The sequence below is a fragment of the Phyllopteryx taeniolatus genome, chromosome 9 (assembly GCF_024500385.1).
Source record: "Phyllopteryx taeniolatus isolate TA_2022b chromosome 9, UOR_Ptae_1.2, whole genome shotgun sequence".
NCBI lineage: Eukaryota > Metazoa > Chordata > Actinopteri > Syngnathiformes > Syngnathidae > Phyllopteryx > Phyllopteryx taeniolatus.
Genome location: NC_084510.1, coordinates 21132220 through 21155542, shown reverse-complemented (window position 1 = coordinate 21155542; position 23323 = coordinate 21132220). Strand labels below are relative to the sequence as shown.

The following is a 23323-nucleotide window of genomic DNA, read 5'->3' as shown; positions in this document are numbered from 1 at the left end:
CCTTTTTTCATATTTCTAAGCCAAAGAGCGTGCAGCTAGATCTTTTGCCTGCAGAATTTAGTAGTTGTGTGCCTCTAGTGTTCTAACGCTAATAAAATCAGGCACACAGAGAGAGTGAGAGAGCAAGACAGAGGGAGAGATAGAGGTGTTTGTTTTCGAATGAAAAGAGAAGCCACGACAAATAGCTGCTGCGAGGCAAATATTTGGCATCCTTTTGATCGTTCATGTGCTGTGGGTGCTGCAGTGATGATGCAGGGATGATACAAAACACATCCTATAATTTTAAAAAAAACAGCAAGCTTTACTGCCATTGGTGTGTGTACGCCGCTCCTGTTTGTGCTGCAAATATGAAACAATCTGATATGTTACAGGAGGGATGGAAGATCTCTCAAAAGGTGGGTGGGGAAGGGGTTAGATTTTTTAGAGATGGATGGCACGCGAAGGAGGAAACCCCTTCCACTGGTTGCACACGGCACACAGCACTACCAGACTGCAGCACGACACACGCACACATAGACAGTTTTGGTGTATGATGCAGGAGGAGGAGGAGGGGCAAGCGATGGAGTGCGTGCGAGGGGAGGGGGCGCGGTAAGCCGAGCGAGCAGCATCCTTTCATTCGGCTCGCAGGAAGTCAGGAGGCGGCAGCCATAGTTTGTAGGCGGAAGAGCAGCAGCATCTCACCCACAGGGGGCGACGCCACACCTCTCTCACACACACGCATCACGCACATGCATTCGTGAGAAGCCCAGCAGGAGGAATAACAGTGTGGAGAGCAGTCTCCTGAAGACTGGAGCAGGACTGCATCCATCGCCTCCATACATTGCTCCATATGCTCTCTGTCATTTTTCACTTGACCTCGGATTGTCACCTCACCACTTCGCCGTGACCCTCTCTGCCCACCCTCGCGTGTTCTCGTTCGACCACTAACCCAAAGAAGGAGCAGGAATTCCCATCGCCGCCATGAACTTCCTCCGACGCCGCCTCTCCGACAGCAGCTTCATGTCCAACCTGCCCAATGGCTACATGTCGGACCTCCAGAGGCCAGAACCGCCTGCGCCCCCTCCCCCGACCGCCTCGTCCCCGTCCCAGCAAGGTCCCGCCGCTTCCCAGGCGCCTGCCCAGTCTCCCACTCAAGCCCCGGCGCCGTCCCAGGCAACCGTCAGCTCCCCGGCTCCTCAGGAGCGCCGCCCGTCCCAACAGGCTCAACAGCAGCCTCAACAGGCCCAGTCATCTGCCTCAGCCACTTCCTCCTCTGGCGGTTCCTCCGGGTTCTTCAGCTCCTTCAGCTCCATCACTAATGCGGTCAAGCAGACGGCAGCATCTGCTGCTGGCTTTGTGGAGCAGTCAGCGCCCTCTCCCTCCCTTTCCAAGAAGTTTAAGATCCTCCTGGTCATTGATGAGCTGCAACATGAGTGGTAAGTTACCTTAGGGATGGTAGGTAGGTGTTTAAGGTGTGCTCTTCAAATCTGATGCAGTATTATGCAAACTGACTATTTGTAAAGCCAACTGCAGTCTTTAAGATGAGCACCACATGCATATTTCTGTAATTATTGTTGCTGGTGCATTTTGCACTTGCCAGATCATCTGCCAAAATAAAAAAAAGCCTTATAGACAAGCTTTTCTCAAGGGGTTACATGTATAGTGCTTTCACCAGCCTGTGTATGTGTGCATGTGACACACCAGCCTGTGTATGTGTGCATGTGACAGAGGTGTGAGTTAGTGTTTCATCCCTGGACAGCACACATTGGCTAACAGGTTATTATCCTTATGCTAACAGCCCATACATCACCCACTGTCATGGAAGGGGCAAGTAAGCACTGAATAAAACATCATTCCTGACAGATGTATTGTGTTTCTAACGCCCTGGTTTCTCTCTGGCACGTCAAATCACATGTGAAGTATGTGGATTGTAAAGTACACCTTGTTGGATATTGATTGTGTGATGTTGTGTATGAGATTGTGTTATTGTTGAAAGTCTTAGGGCAAATGATATGGTGGATGTTGAGTCCTGACACGGGTATCTTGTGTTGCTCATTATCGGTTGTATGATTCGATCAATTTTCGATACCACCCACCCCGTTCAGGGTCAAGGAGTCTACCGCAGCTTGTTCAGATCGAAAGGCAGACTAAACCTATGACTGTTCATCAATCAATTGCAGAGAGAATGAAGAGATGGGGCACTGAGTTGGAATGGCTCCAATCCAAGTCATATTACCACTACTCTCGCTTTAAGGATGCTCCATGCATTCTTCTTGGTTCTATTCTCATGAAAGATGCAATGTCAAACAGGAGCACTTAGTAGAGCACAGACCACTGCCTTGACAGAACAATAAGGCCAGATTGTGATAGATTCCTCCCTCAAAGCTGAGTGGCTAGTGTTATCATGGCTCTTTTACTCAGAGATGCAGCAAAATAGTCTGGTAATAAGCTGCCTTTGGTTTGTACACAGTGAAGTGTGCTGGTGAAGGTGAGATATTGCTGCAACAGTTTGTGTTTTTTATCCTTAAATCAGACAATTAAATCTGTGACACCATCAGCCTCAACATCCGATTTAAGGTACAGAATACTTTGCGAACTGCAACAGATGGTTTCAAAACAACAGGGCAGGAGAATTGAGTGTTGAGTGTGAAACACCCTCCTCTCCCACCATTTCAACATTCACAATTTACACAGGTGTCATCGCGTCTCTGTTACGGCTATGGCACTACAGCCAAGGGTGGAGAGACTCGTTCTTTGCTTTTTTTTTTTTTTTTTTTTTGGTCCTGTTCGGCTGTTAGGTCAAGCAGAATGGAAATTCTGTATCCCTTTTATGCCGAAACAGTTTTACTGTGTCACAGTGGAGTTTTTAAGCTTCCGCTGTGGTATTATAATTGAGGTTTATTGAGAGTCAGACTTGATCAGTCAAACAGAACAAAGTTTCTAGATGGGAGAAAGAAACAAAGACAGAAGACAAAGCACTAATTGTAAACAGGATGAGAGAAGTAAATCATTACATTATCTATAACAATGAAACGTTAAATATGAGTGTTGCATGGGGCTGTAGTGTTACCCCCTGTGAGGGAAGGACAGGACAAGATAGAACAGGACAAGGACAGGAGAAGAAGCATGCAGGACCAGGGTCGTGAACCCGGCTGTACAACTGAAGTGTGGTGGCATTAATTATGTAAATTATAAAAGTGTACAGGACGAGAGTATAAGTGAGGGGATACACAAGCGATTTGCATCTTGAGTTATTTGTTGCAGTAAGTGCGTGACCCCACACCCAGTGAAAGAGTCCTAGGGGTGTGTGCCAGCAGATGCATGCAAGTGAATTGATACCGTTTTACATGCACAAAGACTGAGAGAAGTGTCCTGTAATTCCTGTGGACGCACTGCTGCGGCTGAAGACCCCACAAAATCAATCGAGGGGCGGGATCAGGCCCAGGGGTCCACCCGTGAGCAGCCCGGCGGACAGGACACGTCCTACACCGAGGGACCCAGGGCAGCCCGCCGGCCCCACCGAGGCGCCACGACAACCGGCCACTCAGCGGGGGCCGCAGGGACCCAATGTCACCCTCCCAGCCAACCACCCCACACCACCCACCGCCCCACACGCCCGCCACCACCGTTCCTTCCATTCCGCTTCAGTGCTGTTTATACATAACACTGACCGAGGTAAAAGCGGATGCGTCCTGATTTGAACACACAGGGCTCTCTAGTTTGGTGGCTGGCATAAGTCCAGTACGATGGACGGTGCAACTGTGCACCAGGGACAGGTTAGACTGGTGTTGGTAATTTCGTAGATCATCGGACCGTGGGGGATCTGCGGGTACATCACTGTGGGTGTGTCTACAGCCAATTATTTGCTGTCAATCAATGCGGCTCCTCTCATTCCTTTTTAATGTGGCACACTGACAGTCTCGCATGGATGCGAAAGAGGAGAATAAGTAATACCAGCGATCCGTGCATACTCACTGCTGTTGGCTGGTGTGGCAACACACAATCTCAGTGGCTACCAATATTAAATACCATTTAACCTGGTGATAATTGCTGGCAACTTGAATATGTCCATGGACATCCTGTATCTTTCCCCAGGCTGAAAGACACACAGCAAGAAACAGTCTACTTAAAAAAAAATCAAGTTCAATGAGTTTTGGTTGCTGCATTACAGCCGTAGCAGAAGCTCCGGCAATAAGCCACCTTTAATTTTTACCAAGAACCCAGCAAAAGGTGGGATATAGCCACAAGGGTATCCGGTTTGACAGAGTGACACGACATCCTACAATCCGTTTAGATGACACTAGTACCAGCTAATGGTGTGACACAAAATACTTGTCGGACAGAGTTTTTTGCTTTTACAAGGCGGGAAAATGTAATGTTAGATGTTAAACTTTACACCCGGTACCGGCATAAAAATATGCTTAAATGTGATGTCCCCCTGGCGGCACGGAGGACAACTGGTTAGCACATCTACCTCACAGTTCTGAGGATCTGGGTTCAAATCCATCCTCGGCTGTGTGGGTTTTCTCCGGATACTCCGGTTTCCACCCACATCCCCAAAACATGCATGGTAGGGTGATTGAAGACTGTAAATTGACTGTAGGTGTCTATGTGAGTGTGAATGTTTGTGTATGTGTGCCCTGCGATTAGCTGACGACCAGTTCAGGGTGTACCTGCCTCTCGTCAACTGATACAGGCGCCAGAACACCCAGGAGAAAGGCAGACTACACCCTGGACTGGTGGCCAGTTAGTCGCAGGGAATGTAGAGAAAGACAACCATTCACACTCAGACTTTCACTCAGTGGAAACTGAACCCACGCTGCCTGCACCGAAGTCAGTAAAATGTACCACTACACCATCAGTGACAAATTTTCACAATTTAAAAGGTACTTTGTTTTCATTCATGTACAGACTGTTTTCTCTCTGCAGTACAATTCAATTTAATTGTTTTCATGCTGGTAACTGTTTTTTTTTTTTTTTCTTCTCTCTCCCCCCACTGTCATGAAGTCAGCTATGTGGGTCTGCCACTGCAAACTGAAACGGTCACTGACAAGATGCAAAAATGTGGTTTCAAACTGTATTACAGTAATCTAGTCAGTTTTAGGAAGACACAATTGAGCTTGAAGAGGAATATTCTTTTACTGTTAATTCCTTTAAAAATTACTTCCTTTACAATCTGTAGAGTATTTTAGATGCCCGTGTGACTGCGTGTTTTATTCAAGGAGGTTAAATACACAGTGCTGGCCTGAATGTGAATGTGAATGTAAGCTCTGCAGTATGTTAATCCTGCGTCTCTTGCTGCGAGTGTTTTGGTGGCATATGATTGGATGGCGGCCACCCATGATGTGGTGACAACTGAACGTGAGAAGACGCCGCAGCCTGCAGCCATAAAAGCATCACATTTGAATGCATGGGAAAGCAGAATGCATTTCTCCTTTGATGCAATCTTAGGGGGCATATATTTGATTAGAAAAATACACAAGTACTGATTTAGATAAAGGCCACTACAGTCATGCGCGGATGTGTTTTAAATCATTTGTGCTTGATGAATGCAGTGACTGGTTGCAAATCTGTGATCATAAGGGACTGGAGGGTGATTTTAATTGGAAACATAGAATCTATTAAAATAGATACAGTAATGTCAGAAAATTACAGTTCAGATTTAGAAGGCTCCACATGATTATAAATGGGATCTCTTTCCTAACATTCCTTCTGGCATATGAGCCAGAGAGACATTCTACTAAATGTTATTGATTTTCCACTCTGCAAAGAACAACACATTAGGCTTTCATACTCTTAACTTCCAAAACAACAAACTGTGGTAGAAACCCCTCCGCTAGGCTCTTTTTTAGCATTATTAGACCATAACATTTCCTCAAATAGTGGCGCAAATTGATGCTGTATCAAAATGGATCACCAGTTTTGTCATCCATTTGTACCTCACATTGATATATCCTTTTCTGTAAAGAAAAAATAATTACACTGTTTGGGACGGTCCTGTATTTTTATTCTGACTTGATAGCACAATGTGTCGCAGTAGACATCATTAAAACCACCTGTGGTGTAAAAATAAATATGCTGCGAAATGCAGTGTGGAGCATTCCAGAAAAAAAGCAAATGCTGTCCATAAAAATAACAAGAAATCGAGCCACAGAGATCTTCAACAAAAGCTGAATGCTGTCGCTTTGTTTTAATTAGAGTCAAGTCACGAATGGTAGTTCAGTCATTCTCAAACCTGTTACACCTAGTACCACTTAAAAAAATACTGAGGGCTCCAAGTACCACCATCATGACCAACATTAGAATACAGTAGCGTAGTAGGTCAAAATGTTCATTAAAATAATGTTATTGCAAGTCATTGTAAAATAATTCACAGTTTGAACATTAAACTATGGCTAAATATAGGAAAACTGTACTAAAAAGATACAAGATAGAAAATACAATTGAACTGCAGTTGGGCAGTGATTCTTTTGCGTACCACGAGAGTGAACCTGAGTACCACTAGTGGTACTAGTGCCCCATTTTGAGAATCACTGGTGTAGTTCATTCACCTTCTATATAGGCAGCGTGCATTCCATTTCCACTCAGTGACGGTCTGAATGGTTGTCTGTTTCTATGTGCCCTGTGGTTGACTGCCGACCAGTCCAGGGTTTTGCCTCCCTTTTACCCAAACCTGGCTAACCTGGCTACATAGATACATACATGTATCTATGTATGTATACATACATACATAACCTAGGCCACAAGATGCAGGTAATCCATTCTACATGGAATACTGCATCCCACCTTATTTCCCCTTGTGTCACTCAAACCTAGTGCCATCCTTAGTTGACACCTCCCATCTATAGCGCTCGTTGATTATGCACTCACAAAAGGCATGTTTACAGGGAAATCGGGGCTTAAGTACACAGTGGGAATATATTTGAAAATGCCAGCAGAGTTTGCCAAACCCTGCTGTACTGTGCACTCATACTTACGTTAACCATTTTGTGCACGAGTGAAAGAGAAACATTTGCAACTTCCCGGAAGGTGTTTTCTCAAGTTAGAAGTGGGCTAAAATTGTTTAGTTTGGGCAGTCACAATTTGAGACTAGGCCACATGACAAAACAGTTTTTCAGTGTCTGTAAAGTAAACACTTACATGGCTGTTGTTTTTTTGAAGAGTTTCTGTGCGGTCATGTGACTGCCTTGTGCCGTCTGATTGGTAAACTGGAGTCAAATGATACTTGTGATCACATTGGATTGGCTCAACCTTGCCCTTAGCAGAAGTCTAGATGAAGTCTAAAAATATATCCCTCACGCAATAATGGATAAATAAAAGTAGCAAGCAGCATATGGATCATTGTAACGGAATAAAAGTATTGATTGTTCTTCACCTAAATACGCAAGTAAATGTAAAAAGTATGGTTCATTCAAACGACTCTCACATGTGCAATTTATCCAAAATGTTAGTTGAGTAAATGTAATGGAGTAAATGTAGTGTGTTACTTGCCACCTCTGGTAATAAATGACCTTCTATTTAATCTCTCCTACTCTTCTTTTGGGTGTTATATTTAAAATTATATGGTGTTTTATTCACCTGGCAGACACCTTTTCTTGCCCAAAGTGACTTACATTTAATCCCCTTGAAGTTTGAAAAGGTTAGTCTGGAGATTTAACAACCAGCAGCAGTTTGGGTTGGAACGACACTCTGACATTCTTGGGGGCGTTTATTTCACCACTGACAGAAAAAAAAGCTCTTAGCCGAACTGAGCAAAGTACTTTGGGCAATCTGTCAAAGCGCTTAATGACCTCAGCATAGATGTTAACATCTTATCCCTATTCGACAGATAATGACATTCAATCTGTGTTGCAAGGGGAACTTGAGACCGCAGTCAACAGACATTAAATTAGACCGATATTTTTCCCTAAATATCATCAATTAGCTATGACTCACTCTCTCTCGCAAAAATATCGACTGTGCCGTTATGGTGGCATTCAGTAAACGTGCTGCAAAAAGAGAGGAGCATGCAGGAACGAGCGTGATTGGTAGCATTGACGTAGCGGACTCACAGTTACGTGTGACACAGTGTGAGCCCCTTGGGTTGACGGGTGATGGAAAAGACAGCATCCAGGGACGTTCAAGGTGATACTGCCGTAGAGAGGGCTCGGATGATTAACAAAATAGGGTGGTAGTCTGTCACACCCACCTTTTCCCCGTCCTTTCCCTCACTGTCTCTGGTTGCCTTTCATCATGACAGTTGCTCTGTGTGCATCTCCAGAAAAAGAGACTGCTGCTACTGCTGCAGGTTCAGGAAGTGATGAAGTAATGCGTTAAGACGTGGTGATTCAGCAGTTTTCGCCCACAGGCCACATCTGTTCTCTTCCCTTTGCGCTCCCAAATAAGGACTGCACATCCCCTTTCTACCCGTCTTTGTCTGCTGGATTTATGCTGTTTCTGCATCAGCTCCAGTGATTCCGTTTGCCGCCCGCTGTGCACATTGGTTTCTTGATTTAATTGGAAGGTTTCATGGCCGTTATGACTGTGAAACCGTATAAATGTTTAATTGCCTCATTGTATTATTACCGATACACAATACATTGATGGATAACTAGTTTTGAAAGCAGAAGTCAAAGATAATAGTTTATATTATAGTTTGATCATCTATAATCTATCTATAATAGTTTATATAATAGATAATAGATATTGTTCAAGTTACTGTAAAAGGGATTGCTAACAAAAATGCTTTTGCAATATCTCAACATTTATTACATATGACAATTAGAAATGTTGGTACGGATTTTAGCTAGAATCACGGAAGTTGACGCAATTGATTTATTTTCGTGGACCGCATAAAATGATGAGGTGGGCTCGGCCTGGGCCTTGAGTTGGACACCATGTCATTTTTTTTTGTTTTCCAAAGTCGGTTAAATTTATTTCCTCTTCATCTTTTCCACGAAGCATAACGGGCAATTTATCTGCAAAGTTGCCTGTGATTTGTCTTTGAGGCTCTGTAGGTTAGACAGCAGTGATTTGAAAAGATCAGCATCACTGTGGTGCTCAGACGTGGGTTGAAATGACCTCACATTAGCCCGCAGCAATATCATGTGACCTTGTGAGATGCTCCTGGTTTTAACCTCCCAATATTTTTTATGTCCAAGCTGCTGTCAAACAAGACACAAGGCATTTTGAATGGTCACATACTGTAAGACCCTTATGCTCAACGATCCTGACAAATTCTCTCATCAGAGTTGTTTGTCATTTTGAACAGAACGCAGCAAAGGCGGCATATTGCCTCAACTTGGTGCCCTTTTCGCATGATGAAACGGCATCCTTCAATCAAATAATCAGATGTGTGATGACTTATTTAACAGCCTTTATCAGGTAGTGTAAAATTGGCTACAGAAGCAACAGTCAACCTCACATTATTACTTCATCCAGTATTTGTCCTTCAATATACAACAGTCAGTTGATAAATTAAGAGAAATAAAACCGTAATTGCAGTCATCTCTAACCTTAACATGGTGGGTTTTGAAACCAAACCACAATCAAGAACTGGCGTATTTGCATCATATTTCACCACAAGTTGAATTGGCCTTTTAAGTATGGACTTTGACAGCGTTAACAAGAGCCTCACCACATACTTACGCACTTTGTGTCACACCACACTCAACCTCTGCTAATTACCCAGACACATAATTTACAGGGTGACGTTTGAATACAGTGATGTAGCATCCTGATAAAAATGTGTATTTAATACGTGGCTGCTAAACAATAGATTCAACCATACTGCACTGCTAATTGCACGGCTTATGGATGTTTTTCTTGTGTCGCTATTTATTCTGTGCAGGGCTCTGTGCTCACTCCCATGGGCCCGGGCCATTAATGAATCCAATGGCAGTGGTTAAGTCAATACTTATTAACTAATCAGCATCAATGGAAGCTTCTGTCCTCACGGTCTGGTGCGGCTGGATTGCCCATTATTTTTTTTACTATTAGCCTTTTAACTAATTTTGAACGTGATGTGAAGTAGCTATTTTCCATTTTCACGACTTTGCTTTTTTTTTTTTTAAATACACCTTCAGTGACTTAAAACAGTGTGTGCCAACCTTTATTGGGCCAAGGAACAACATATTTTACATTTAAAAACTCTCACAGACCACCAAACACAAATGTCACAAAAAGTAATTATACAGGACGGAAATAATGACGATTTAGTCACAATTCACTCACAAATGTACTTAATCAGTGTGAAATGTGGACCTGTTAAACACAAAGCTATTATTCTGTTGTATAAATGGCAATAGGTGCATACACTGCTTAATTGTACCTTCTGCCATTTTTGGTGGTAGAGCATATCATTGTTCTGCCTGTTGCTATACGTCACTGATGAACAAAGACTATTATTTGTGGTAAAGAAATTAACATTTTTTGCTATGATCTCTCACGGTACACTAGGTGCCACAACACAGTGGTTGGTAATTACTTACTTAAAAAATAGCACACATACAATAAATAAAGTTTTGAGCACAAGTTAGCAGCCAGCCAGTCGGTGCATGGCCATGAAGTCTACATCTTCACTCAGTGATATTTCTGATGATATTTCTACTGGTGATCTTCTCCAACTATCATAACACCGAAACACTCGATCAAGTCGCACTTCCAGCAGTTAATCCGTTGACCCTGGCTGAAGTCAGGTCAAGTGCGTGACTTGTGATTGTTCAGTTTTCAGAATGTACGACAGTCAAGGTATATTTTTCTCCAAACGTTTCGTGGAAGTCATAATGTAACAAGCATTTTGTCATTGGACTTCAGAGGTCACTTTAGGCGTTCGACTTTGGAGGTTACTTCATGCAATGCTAAGACACCGTTAAGTACTGCACTTGGTAATCATTGCAAAATGAGTTGATCCAACAATGAGTAGGACCATTAGGGCAGATCAGTGGAAGCAGACATGCCAGATATTGCAGTTTTTTTGTTTTTTATCTAATATATGAGCAGCCTGGCCTTTTGCTGATTGTTGGATATTGGATGAACAGACCCCTTCATTTCCCCTCTATTGTATAGCTTCTCAAGGAGAGAGAGAGACAGAGAGGGCGGCCCTGAATAGATGGATTTGTTTGCTGCACCAAAGCTATAACTTTTTTTATTTTCAGGCCAATTGAAATGACTCGGGTGGATCTCAGGTCTTTTGTCAAGTAAGAGTAGCGATAACGACATATTGAGTTATCTACGCTGTGAATCACTGTAAAGGAGTGTTTGATCAACAGGTTGACCTTTTGTCCCATCCCCTCACAGTTTAAAAGGTGTGGGAAAGGGGAGCCTTTGGCGTGACAATATAAAGAAAGAGGTGTCATTAGGCTTTCTGTGTGGGGACTCTGTAGATAAAACAGTTACCATGCGTGAGGCGTACAGATACCGAAAAAGGCCATAAAGTATACTGATCGGCTGGTGTTACCATGGCAACAAGTGAAACAAGTAATAATTTTTTTCTTAATTTGAAACTTCTATATAGTGTTGTCAGAAGACCGAGATGTGATGAGATGTATATATATCTATGTATATATATATATATATATAATTTCAATGAATTAAAATACTGTGGAACATTTTATTTCAGGGGTTCAATTGAAAAGTGAAACTCCTACATAGATTCAATACGCACAGTGAAATATTTCATGATTTAATTTTTTCTACTTTTGATTATACTGTCTTACACTTATCAAACTCCAAATGTAAAAGAAATAAGAAGATTCCATAAAAAACAATACAAATGAACTTTCCTTAAAAAAAAGTAATTTCATTTGTATTGTATTGCATGTTTATGTATGTTTGTATATACCTGTATATATACAGGTGTGTGTATATATCTAAATATACAACCCCAATTCCAATGAAGTTGGGACGTTGTGTTAAACATACATAAAAACAGAATACGATGATTTGCAAATCATGTTCGACCTATATTTAATTGAATACACAACAAAGACATATTTAATGTTCAAACTGATAAACTTTATTGTTTTTAGCAAATAATCATTAACTTGGACTTTTATGGCTGCAACACGTTCCAAAAAAGCTGGGACAGGGTCATGTTTACCACTGTGTTACATCACCTTTTCTTTTAACAACATTCAATAAACGTTTGGGAACTGAGGACACTAATTGTTGAAGCTTCGTAGGTGGAATTCTTTCCCATTCTTGCTTGATGTACAGCTTCAGCTGTTCAACAGTCCGTGGTCTCCGTTGTCGTATTTTACGCTTCATAATGCACCACACATTTTCAATGGGAGACAGGTCTGGACTGCAGGCAGGCCAGTCTAGTACCAGGACTCTTTTACTACGAAGCCACGCTGTTGTAACACGTGCAGAATGTAGTTTGGCATTGTCTTGCTGAAATACGCAGGGGCGTCCATGAAAAAGACATTGCTTGTATGGCAGCATGGATGGCAGCATATGCTTCTCCAAAACCTGTATGTACTTTTCAGCATTAATGGTGCCTTCAGAGATGTGTAAGTTACCCATGCCATTGGCACTAACACAACCCCATACCATCACAGATGCTGGCTTTTGAACTTTGCTTCCACAACAGTCCGGATGGTTCATTTCCTCTTTGGCCCGGAGGACACGACGTCCACAATTTCCAAAAACAATTTGAAATTTGGACTCGTTGGACCATAGAACACTTTTCCACTTTGCATCAGTCCATCTTAGATGACCTCGGGCCCAGAGAAGCCGGTGGCGTTTCTGGGTGTTGTTGATAAATGGCTTTTGCTTTGCATAGTAGAGTTTCAAGTTGCACTTACGGATGTAGCGCCAAACTGTATTTACTGACATTGGTTTTCTGAAGTGTTCCTGAGCCCATGTGGTGATATCCTTTACACATTGTCGGATTTTGATGCAGTGCCGCCAGAGGGATCGAAGGTCACGGGCATTCAATGTTGGTTTTCGGCTTTGCTGCTTACATTCAGTGATTTCTCCAGATTCTCTGAACCTTTTGATGATATTATGGACCGTAGATGATGAACTCCCTAAATTCCTTGCAATTGTGCGTTGAGGAACACTGTCCTTAAAGTGTTTGACTATTTTCTCACATACTTGTTCACAAAGAGGTGAACCTCGCCCCATCTTTGCTTGTGAATGACTGAGCAATTCAGGGAAGCTCCTTTTATACCCAATCATGGCACCCACCTGTTCCCAATTAACCTGTTTACCTGTGGGATGTTCCAAACAGGTGTTTGATGAGCATTCCTCAACTTTCTCAGTCTTTTTTGCCACCTGTCGCAGCTTTTTTGGAACGTATTGTAGCCATAAAATTCTAAGTTAATAATGATTTGCTAAAAACAATAAAGTTTATCAGTTTGAACATTAAATAGTCTTTGTAGTGTATTCAAATATAGGTTGAACATGATTTTCAAATCATATTCTGTTTTTATTTATGTTTAACACAACGCCCCAACTTCATTGGAATTCGGGTTGTATATATATGTGTGTGTGTGTGTATATATATATATATATATATATATATATATATATAGTAGTTACTATGGAGTCCCACTAACAAATTTTGATAGAGTAGTTTTACGTAACCCCACTAACAAATGAACAAACAAACAAATCAAAGAAAGTGTCACAATTGGGGTGGTCGAAGGAGAGGAAGGCAAGGCAAAAGACGTGGCGGACCCAAGTGCAGGGAAGCAAGGCAGAAGTCTCAAAAATGATATTTAATTCCAAATAAAAGGCAAACAAGGATCATTGAAAAAGCAGACTAAGCAAAGTACCAAAACTGATAATCAAAGTAACAAAGAAACACTTGAATACACCTAAAACTGGAAACAAGACATGACTCCTGAAACTACAGGCGACTATGGCATGACACAGACAGTGAAAATGACAATGAACTGACAAGAACTGAAAGAAACCAGGGAACTAAATACAAACAGATTGACGAGACAACGAGGAACACCTGGATAAAACACGAGTGGCTGGAGAGAGCCGATTGGTCGACACAAGGTAGAAAGTTGACGAGAACAGGTGGACACAACAACCAAATGAGCATACGACAAACATGCAACACAGGAAAACATGGAACAAAACTAAACACAACCCAAACCAAAACACAGACCATGACAGAAAGAGAGAAAGAAAGAAAGAAAGAAAGAAAGTGAGAGAGAGAGAGAGCAAACTAATGAATGAATTTACTAAAAGACTGACAATGTAGAACAGGGTTTGAGTATATTTTCTGCATCAATTTAAAATGTGACTAGTATCGTCTTTCAAACTCTTTATGGAAATGTATCACAACTCTAACAACATCACACACGGACACCCTCTGCGGTCCTAGTTGCTATGGAGACATACTCATAAGAAATTTCAGAAGCTGGTGCTCAAGCATGTGCTGCACTGTTTAACCATTGTCTTTAGAATTCTCATTTCTGTTATGTTCTTATAGTATCTCCATTTAGTGTCCACCTGGTAAAGCCATAAAGTTATTCTCCAGCTACACTTAACTTCAGGTAATTTGATCTGCTCTGTAGTGGTGCAATGCAATTAGTAGACTGGGGCAAAAGAGACGCTCTCATGTGCAGGCACACTATATCTAATTAAACTTTATAATCTCAGTTGGTTCAGTCTCCGGGGCAACCCAATTCTAATACCAGGGATCATCCAAACTGCAAAACAATCCATTTCATGGTGCTGGTTTACTTCCAAGTCGTAACATTTTTTTTGAACACTTTTTAACACAATTAATCAACCATCCATCCATTTTCAATAGTGACGTAATTAGGGTCGGGGGATGAGCTCACATTCACACCTATGAACGATTTAAAGTCTCCAAATGAACCTAACATGCATGTTTTTAGAATGTGGTACAAGGAAACTCTGCTGCCCTCAAAATGACAAAATGACATTGTTTAACACCCTTAACTGTCATACAAGTATAAGGGGAACCACGATATCATACAGCTAAATAAAAAAATAAAAACAGTATAGCTACTCCCTCAGCAGAGTAAATCCTATGATGCTTGCTGAACTGAGGTCTTTTGAGGTTCTCGTGTGACATTGTGCATAAAGTTAGTTTGAACACCAATGTTTTGTGTGACTCGAGAGGCGTAATTTGACCCTCAGCGGCATTTGAGTTACGAGGCTCTACTGTAGCGTGATAACCATGACAACCAAATCGCCAAATTTTCCCCAATGCAAAATGTCTAAACTAGTAAGGAAATCATAGCAGATGATCGCATCACCTCCTTCCGTTGTTAAAAAAGTATCTTTGTTTTCTAAGAGTTTACTTTCATAATTGTTCTCCCTGTATTGTGTGCACCCACCTAATAGCAAACAGGTTTGCTGCCTGAGGTCCGCCTAAATGAATTCTGAGGTTCTGGCTTTGGTCCCAGGGCATAAATAAGATGAAAATTGAGCGTGTGTGTGAGCTGGGAGAAACTTCCATGCATCTTCCCTCCTGTGCTTATTTGTGTAGTGTTAAGGTACAGTCGATGCGAATCAGCACTGTTTGTTTTATTGGTTGTTAGTGCGGGAATAAGAAAAGAGTAAGTAAGGAGAGAATGAAAATGAGAAGAGTGACAAGAGGAGTCAGATGGGAAAGCTGTGATAATAGCAGAAAAGTCGTTAGAAGAGAAAGAACACAGTGAGGACAGAGAATGTTCAAATCTATCTTAACAATCTCATTTCTCGCCATCAAAAACATTATTTTCTCCCATGGTCTCTCTTCAATACAGCGAACGAGAGGCTCTTATACATCAGCGAATCAGAAAGATACATAAAGCCAGTCTGAGTTGCTCACTATTCACTATTGGTTGGGCCCACTCATCTGCCCCATGGGGCCTTGTTTTGCAACACACAGTGGGAATCAGTACAATTGCTGGATTTTAAACCTCCTTTTGGTGTTTCACACGTTACATGGACAAAATGGAAAGGCTACATTGCCTTTGTTACAATAGTCAACACAAAACTGTTAATACTGGACACAATACGGTATGTTTTTCAATTCCATGCCAAACAAGTAGACAGTTTTTTTTTTTTTAATTGTTTTATATTTATGTTTTTCCATACCTTTTTTTTTTTTTTTTTTGGGAGTAATTATGACTTTACTATTAGAGCGTCCGCCTCACAGTTCTGAGGACCGGGGTTCAATCCCCAGCCCCGCCTGTGTGGAGTTTGCATGTTCTCCCCGTGCCTGCGTGGGTTTTCTCCGGGCACTCCGGTTTCCTCTCACATCCCAAAAACATGCATTAATTGGGGACTCTAAATTGCCCGTAGGTGTGTATGTGAGTGCGAATGGTTGTTTGTTTATATGTGCCCTGCGATTAGCTGGCAACCAGCTCAGGGTGTACCCCGCCTCCTGCCCGATGATAGCTGGGATAGGCTCCAGCATGCCCGCGACCCTAGTGAGGAGAAGCGGCTCAGAAAATGGATGGATGGATGAATTTTCAAAATTTATGAGGGGCATGGCTAGAATGGCACCCAGTGAAGTACTTGGGCAACCAGCATGAGTCGCCCCTGCCACTACTTAAGAACATGAGCCCTTTCGTCTGCATCAGTGATTAGCCGGTGCAATTTCAAGTTTCAACAGAACTTTAAACCTTATGTGTCATGTCAGTTGCACACGTTCAAACAAATCAAGAAAAATAAGGCATTTCCACATACTTTGGACAGGAAGCAGCCCACAAACTGCACACCTTACACTTTAATCAGTTCCTAAAAGGTACAGTATTTCATTCAACTGAGCCCCAGTTGGAACCAGGTATCCTAGACTGATGGCAAACTGTATACTGTACAACTGTACAACTATATCTACTATCATAACTCCACTGTAAATTATCATTCATACTGCCCCCCCCCCCCCCCCCCCCCCCCCCCCCCAAAAAAAAATACATTTATAGGGCACAAAGGAATCCTGAACACAACTGTAGGGTTTCCATACTTGACCATTACAAATTAACCCTGAAATCTTCAAAGAATGACGGCCTGCCACCTGTGTTTGGCGTCCTTGGATCCATTGTAAGGTGCAATATTACTATTATTATACTGCTGTGATTCATATGGTTAGAGCATGTAGCTAATTCACCCATAGACTATCTGTCACACTCGCAAAATAAAAGCAGTATAAATCAGGGACTCAGTTACGCAGGAATCGGTCATCAATGATCTGTCATTACTATGATAACTCAGAAAATCTGTTGTTCTCATAATGTCTTTTATTAAAGTCTGGCAGTCGGAATCTGTTTAAAATAATGATCTGCTGTTCTTCACCTACACTCCTGCTCACACGCTGTCTTTTTCCGCCGTTTTTCAATTTGACATCCATTGTGTACCGCACTCATATTCATGCCGCAGGCCACATAAATCAAGGGTTAAGTAATTGAAGTCCTGCCGTGATAACTGTCCTTACACCGGATAACTTTCAATGCATAATTTCCATCACACTAAAGAGATTAAGAGGAGAGGAGGGAACAAGTCAGGGTTGCTGTTTTTCTGGCTGTATGTTTCCGTATGTGCTGCAGGAGCATGATGCCAGCGTGGGCGGCTTGGCGCTGCCTGACTGCATTGCATGCGTGTCGTCATGATGTCCGTGTTTGCATTTCACCCACCCCGGGGGGGGGGGCAGGGTGTCACGTGACGCTTCTCTCGGTAAGCCCTTTTCACGTTAAAGGCCCAGAAGACTACCGTGAGCCTACTCTTATCTTAACGTGTCCACAGTCTACAAGTCGTGACTAGAGAAAATCTCCCTCTTGAGCTTCTCCCAAACACCCCCATCTGTAATAATTTATAGCTTGCTGAGGCGCTGCAGTCTGCACAATATAAATGCTTACTGTAATTTAAAAAATTACAATAAATATGGTGGAGTATTGGGGGGAAAAAACACTGAAATGGCAAACGAGGGGGTAGCAAAGGAAAGAATAAGCAGAGTGCTGAAGTCAAGCAGTGACAACTGTTCCATCTCCACTCTGTGATGTCACAACGCATTTGCAGAACTGACAACAAGGATGATAAGAAGTGAACGGGGGAGGGAGAAAAACTGCAAGGCCGTGCTGTTGGTTGCCCTATTGAGATGTAAGGAGGAGAGGATGTCTGAGATAGCAACTGTGAGCAAGACGAAATGTGGAGTGTGGAATGCAAGGGTTTGTGGGTGACAAAAGTCAAGGGTTTTACTGTATAGTAATAGCAAAGATTAGCGACACGTGTCTCAGTGGTCCGACTGAGCGCAATAGCACATGATTGCCCCGGGGAGGCTGCTGCACTCAGCCATGTTACGGCTCAACACACACACACACACACACACGAATGACAGCGTATGAGATGATGAGTGAAGGAAAAGGGAAACTGGGGAGAGAGGAGGCCAGCATGACTGTTTTACCTTAACACCAAGGTATATATCACACAGACGCCAGCAAATGCATCAGTGAGGAGTTAGACAGATCATAGACTGCATTTGCCATTGAAAATAATGCAAAAAGGATTCAGCCCATCGTATAACCTTTATTAAAGACCCTGTAAAGTGAATTCAGAGAGCTGATTTTTTTTTTTTCTAAATATGTTATATGTATAATACATGTATGAAGATGATTGGGGGAAACGTGCAGAGACTTGTGACTATGGACTAATCAATTGTAAAAATATACTGTAGCATTAAACTGTCTTGAGTTTTCCAGATTTTTTGGGGGGGAGCGTGGGTAAAACGGTACTGCATGACGCACTTTGGAATCAGGCATGAGTCTCCCCTCCCCCACAATATAGAAGCTGGAGCCTCTGTTTGCATCAGCAGATATCCGGCACGATTGCAACGTGCAGTTAGCTACAGTAGATGGATATGACTACACCTTGAAAATTAATCTTCCCATTGGATGGCTCGCTAGTGTTGCTGCTTTCGAGCGTTGCCGTTACTGCGTGTTTGTAATGCACAGAAAGGCAGAAAAGTGAGGAGAATGGCCCAAAAAAAGTCCAACTTGACAGCCAACGTGTGGACCAGTGCTTTGAGCTGGTGTGGCCGCTTTAGATGGCCTCGTTGTCAGACGCGAGTGCACACACGTTATGGAGAGAAGGCGAAAGAGCAAGGTGGGGGGGGGGGGGGGGGGGGGGGGGAAAGTCAGACGTGACAGCCGGCGTGTGGACAGGGGCTTTGCGGGCTTCTGTGTTAAAAATTACAAATTGTCACCACAGTCGCAACACCAATAGGAAGTCAGTTAGAAACGTTGTCTGTGATATGCCTGCTTCAGAAACAAATAAAACAAAATTTGATGGTGCAACAATATAGCACAGTCAAACACAAAAACAGCATATTGTGGACGTCTGTTGTTCCGTTTGCACGACTGTCTCATCTTTGTCTTCCTCTCACACGCTCCCTGTTGGACACTTTGGAAATTAGAGTGAGCCAGTCAGGGGAAGCAGTGTCATCTGTTTGGCTAATTAGCAACTTGGAGAACATGCTATAAAACACAGAATGGCCCGGTGGTGAAAGTACCCTGTTGTGTCGTTTTAAAAAAAGAATGCTTTTCCTTAGATGAAAGCAGTTCATCAGCTGTGCATTATTTATATAGAATAAATAAGAAGGTCAATTTTTCTTCATGTAGGTATTCTTGTGTTATGAATCAGCGCAAGTCTGAGATTCTGGGGATCAGTAATTGCTCGACGGTTATACAAAGAGTGTTATTTTGTTTCATTCTAGACAGGATGATATCACCATCATGTCGTTGATCTGTAATCCATCAGTACCTTCTGTCCAAGGACATAAAGGACGCTTTGCAACTTATCCAAATTAAAATTGCGGCGTGATAGTTTGGTGATTTCCAAATCAGAGGCATGTCTATGGTACCGGTATCTGTGCACAGCAGCAATTACGACGCATAACACCAAAGCATGGCACTAACTATATAGTCAGGGGTGTATTTGTGGTCCTTATTTAAACTAAACAGTTGTCTGGGTTTCAACCTCAATACTTTGAGTGGCCGATAAACATAAGACAAATAAATGTACTGCATTGAATAAAGATACATTCACATCTTTCTTTAATTAAACTGTGGAAGACAAAAAAAAAATACATGGAGTATTTATGCCCAATTTAATCATTGAAATGTTGCCAAAACCACTCGAGCTCTATATAGACTACAGCAGCACATTTGGAATTTTAACTTTTTAATGATTATATCCTGCATATCCTTAATAACACCCCTTAATTTTTCCTTCTTCTATGGGAGAATGTGTCACCAGTGTTTTATCCAAGCACTTTATGACCCTGGAAAATTGTCACTGAGGGATAGAGTACAAAAAGCTGGCCTGATGCTAATAACCAGGCCTTGGGGGAGGATTGATAGCATTGTGTGCAATGGCGCTTGAAGAGTGACAAAAGCTTTTTGCTCTTTATTGTCTTTTTACGTTTTTGCAGTGAAGCTCACTGGGTTAATTGTAATATGTTTAATACAGTTCAAAAGCATACATTGATTTTTATTGTGAAAAGCATACATTGATTTTTATTGTGAAAAAGCACCCCACAACGACATGCTTATTCTCATCGGGCTTCCATGCCAAAGAGCCTGATTCTTTAATGGTAAGAATGCGGTTGTTGTTTTTTAAACCCATTTGACAAGGTTTCAAATCCACGTGGAGGGTAGCCTAGTACTCTTCAGACATGCCCACTTTTGGTGACAGAAGTGGGATGGGTGAACATAAGGCCATCTGTGATAAGCCCTGGAGGATCCTAGGGACAAATTACCCACATGCAACAAACTCCACCTAGATAACATACTTGACTGATTAAAATTGGGAACATTGGTGGGAAGCTCCAGATTTTTCAACCATAGTTTGAAAAATTGTGTCAGGAGTGGGATTCGGATGGGGATATGTGACATGCACATTGGTCCAACGACTCCTGATATATGTGGCCACTGTCAAGTACACCCAGCAGATGGAATAGGCACTAAGCTGTTTGCAATGGAACGCCTGCGTGACAGGGCTTGACTCCAATGCCAAAGAGTCTGGCTCTTTGGTTTCATGGTGAGTGTACAGGGTTGTTGTTTTTTAACTCTATAAACAAATTACATCAGAAGTGGGATTGGTATGGCTATTGTAGATTCTATTGAACCTAGATATGGGGACACTTGACTGATTGGAATGGGGCACCATCCCTGGAAAGGCAGGTGGTGTGAGGGAGCAGACGCCATTGACATTTGGTGTCAGAGTCATGGAGGCTGTCTGTGGCATGCCTAGTTTGGAGTGTACTGTGTCTTGGACAGTGTACAGGATTTTGGAACCCCAAAGATATGGTTTAAAATCCAGGTTGAGGGACTACCCTCCAGCTTTCCTTGACATTTGGTGTCAGAAGTGAGATGAGTAGCCATCAGGATGTCTGTGACATGCCCAGAAGCTACCGTGCTAAAGATGCTCTGCTCTTTGTTGTTGCAGTCAGTGCACAGGTTGTTCAAGCTAATAGACTTCAGTCATATAGACCCTGCAGATGTGATAGGCACTGGGCTGATTCGAATGAGGCACCAACTCTGGAAGGGACTAGTCGTGTGATGGAGCAGACTCCCTTGACATTTGGTGTCAGAAGTGGAACAAGTATCCGTAAGAGTTGTCTGTGACATACCCAGTTGGAATGACCCCTGGGACAGGTAGCCCCTGTGTGATACATCCCACAGATGGTAGTTGGGATTGGTTGAAAGTTTGGCCTGCTGCAAACTGAGCGACATGGCTGAAAGCGACTGAAGTGCACCATCGCAAAGAAACTACAGTCGGCGACTCTTCGGCACACCCCAACAATTGAGCACCGCACATCGATTAATGTGCTGCAACAAAAAATTGTTTTACTTCACTTCAATGGACATTGTGCTGCTCTTTCTGTTGTACGAGCCTTGGCCACCTGAGGGCACTGTAATACATCCATCCGTTCTCGGTACCGCTTATCCTCACTAGGGTCACGAGTGTGCTGGAGCCTATCCCAGCTGACTTTGGGCGATAGGCGGGGTACATTCCCCAGCCAATTGCTGGGCACATTAAAAAAGAACCACTCACACCTAAGGACAATTTTAAGTCTTTAAACAACCTACCATGCATGTTTTTGGAATTTGGGAGGAAACCGGAGTACCCAGAGAAACTCGACACTGGCGAGGCCAGAGCCCGGATTTGAACCCACAACCTCAGAACTGTGAGGCATATATGTGAAACAGTCGGCTATATACAGTATCGATAGACGTACGGATATACGAGGATGAATAATATATGCCTGTGAGTTTTGTTATATTCTCTTTGTTGCTTCACTGTTTGTGTTCAAATATTCATTGCTTAAAGGGTTATTACACCGTGACACCAATGCTACTCATTAGCCCATCTACTGCTCTAAGGCAAAGTTATGTGTTTGCTTTAAATACACAATGTGTATTTGTCTTTGTTTAATTTGACAGTAAATTTCTACTGGGAGTGGCAGTAAACAGTTAGAAGCTTCTCTTTTGAAGAATTGTTCACCATCTGCCGAACTGCTGCATGTTGTAAAGTGAGTTGAGCAGCGTTTACTGCTGCCATATAGCACTCATATCCCAAGTCTGGGCTCTGCAAGTCAAAGCAAAAATTCAGTCGAACGATGGCTCATAGCTCAAAAAACTCGCAAATTGGGTCACTCGTATCTCAAAGCAGCACTGTATTGGACAATGCAACACATGGACAATGTATGGTACACATGTATAGACTTGGTTGCTCGTGTAATGTTAATTCCAGCTATCTATACATTTGATCATTTATTGGAAACGTGTATTATTTTAAAGGAAACATTATGTACTATTTTATTTCGAGGCAAGGCATTTACTCATTCAAGGGGACCACATAACTTAGTATGTCTATTAGACTGCAGGCCACTACTAAATATAGTGCATTAATTGGCTTGATTTCATTAACGAAAGCATGTTTACAGAAGAGGTGCCACGGTGGACGACTGGTTAGAGCATCAGCCTCGCAGTTCTGAAGACCCGGGTTCAATCCCGCCTGTGTGGAGTTTCCATGTTCTCCCCGTGCCTGCGTGGGTTTTCTCCGGGCACTCCGGTTTCCTCCCACATCCCCAAAACATGCATTAATTGGAGACTCTCAATTGCCCGTAGGTGTGACTGTGAGTGCGAATGGTTGTTTGTTTGTATGTGCCCTGCGATTGGCTGGCAACCAGTTCGGGGTGTACCCCGCCTCCTGCCCGATGACAGCTAGGATAGGCTCCAGCACGCCCGCGACCCTAATGAGGAGAAGCAGCTCAGAAAATGGATGGATGGATGTTTACAGAAGAGTAGGGGAAACCTTTTATAATTCCAACTAATCCGAACTGATTCTAGTGAAAGCCAAGTGAGACCAATAAGAAAACATATTATTT

General features: G+C 42.6%; 1 protein-coding gene across 2 annotated transcripts in view; it reads left to right on the top strand.

The window, feature by feature from the left end:
- Positions 1-323: 323 nt before the first annotated feature.
- syn2b (synapsin IIb) overlaps positions 324-23323 on the top strand; it is a 65840-nt gene continuing 42840 nt past the window's right edge. The window contains exon 1 of one of the 2 annotated variants that reach the window (XM_061784858.1): positions 324-1415. In XM_061784858.1, coding sequence (XP_061640842.1) covers positions 961-1415 — 455 coding nt within the window. In that variant the 5' untranslated portion in view covers positions 324-960. The remainder of the gene's footprint in view (positions 1416-23323) is intronic. The other variant, XM_061784856.1, reaches the window with a different exon arrangement.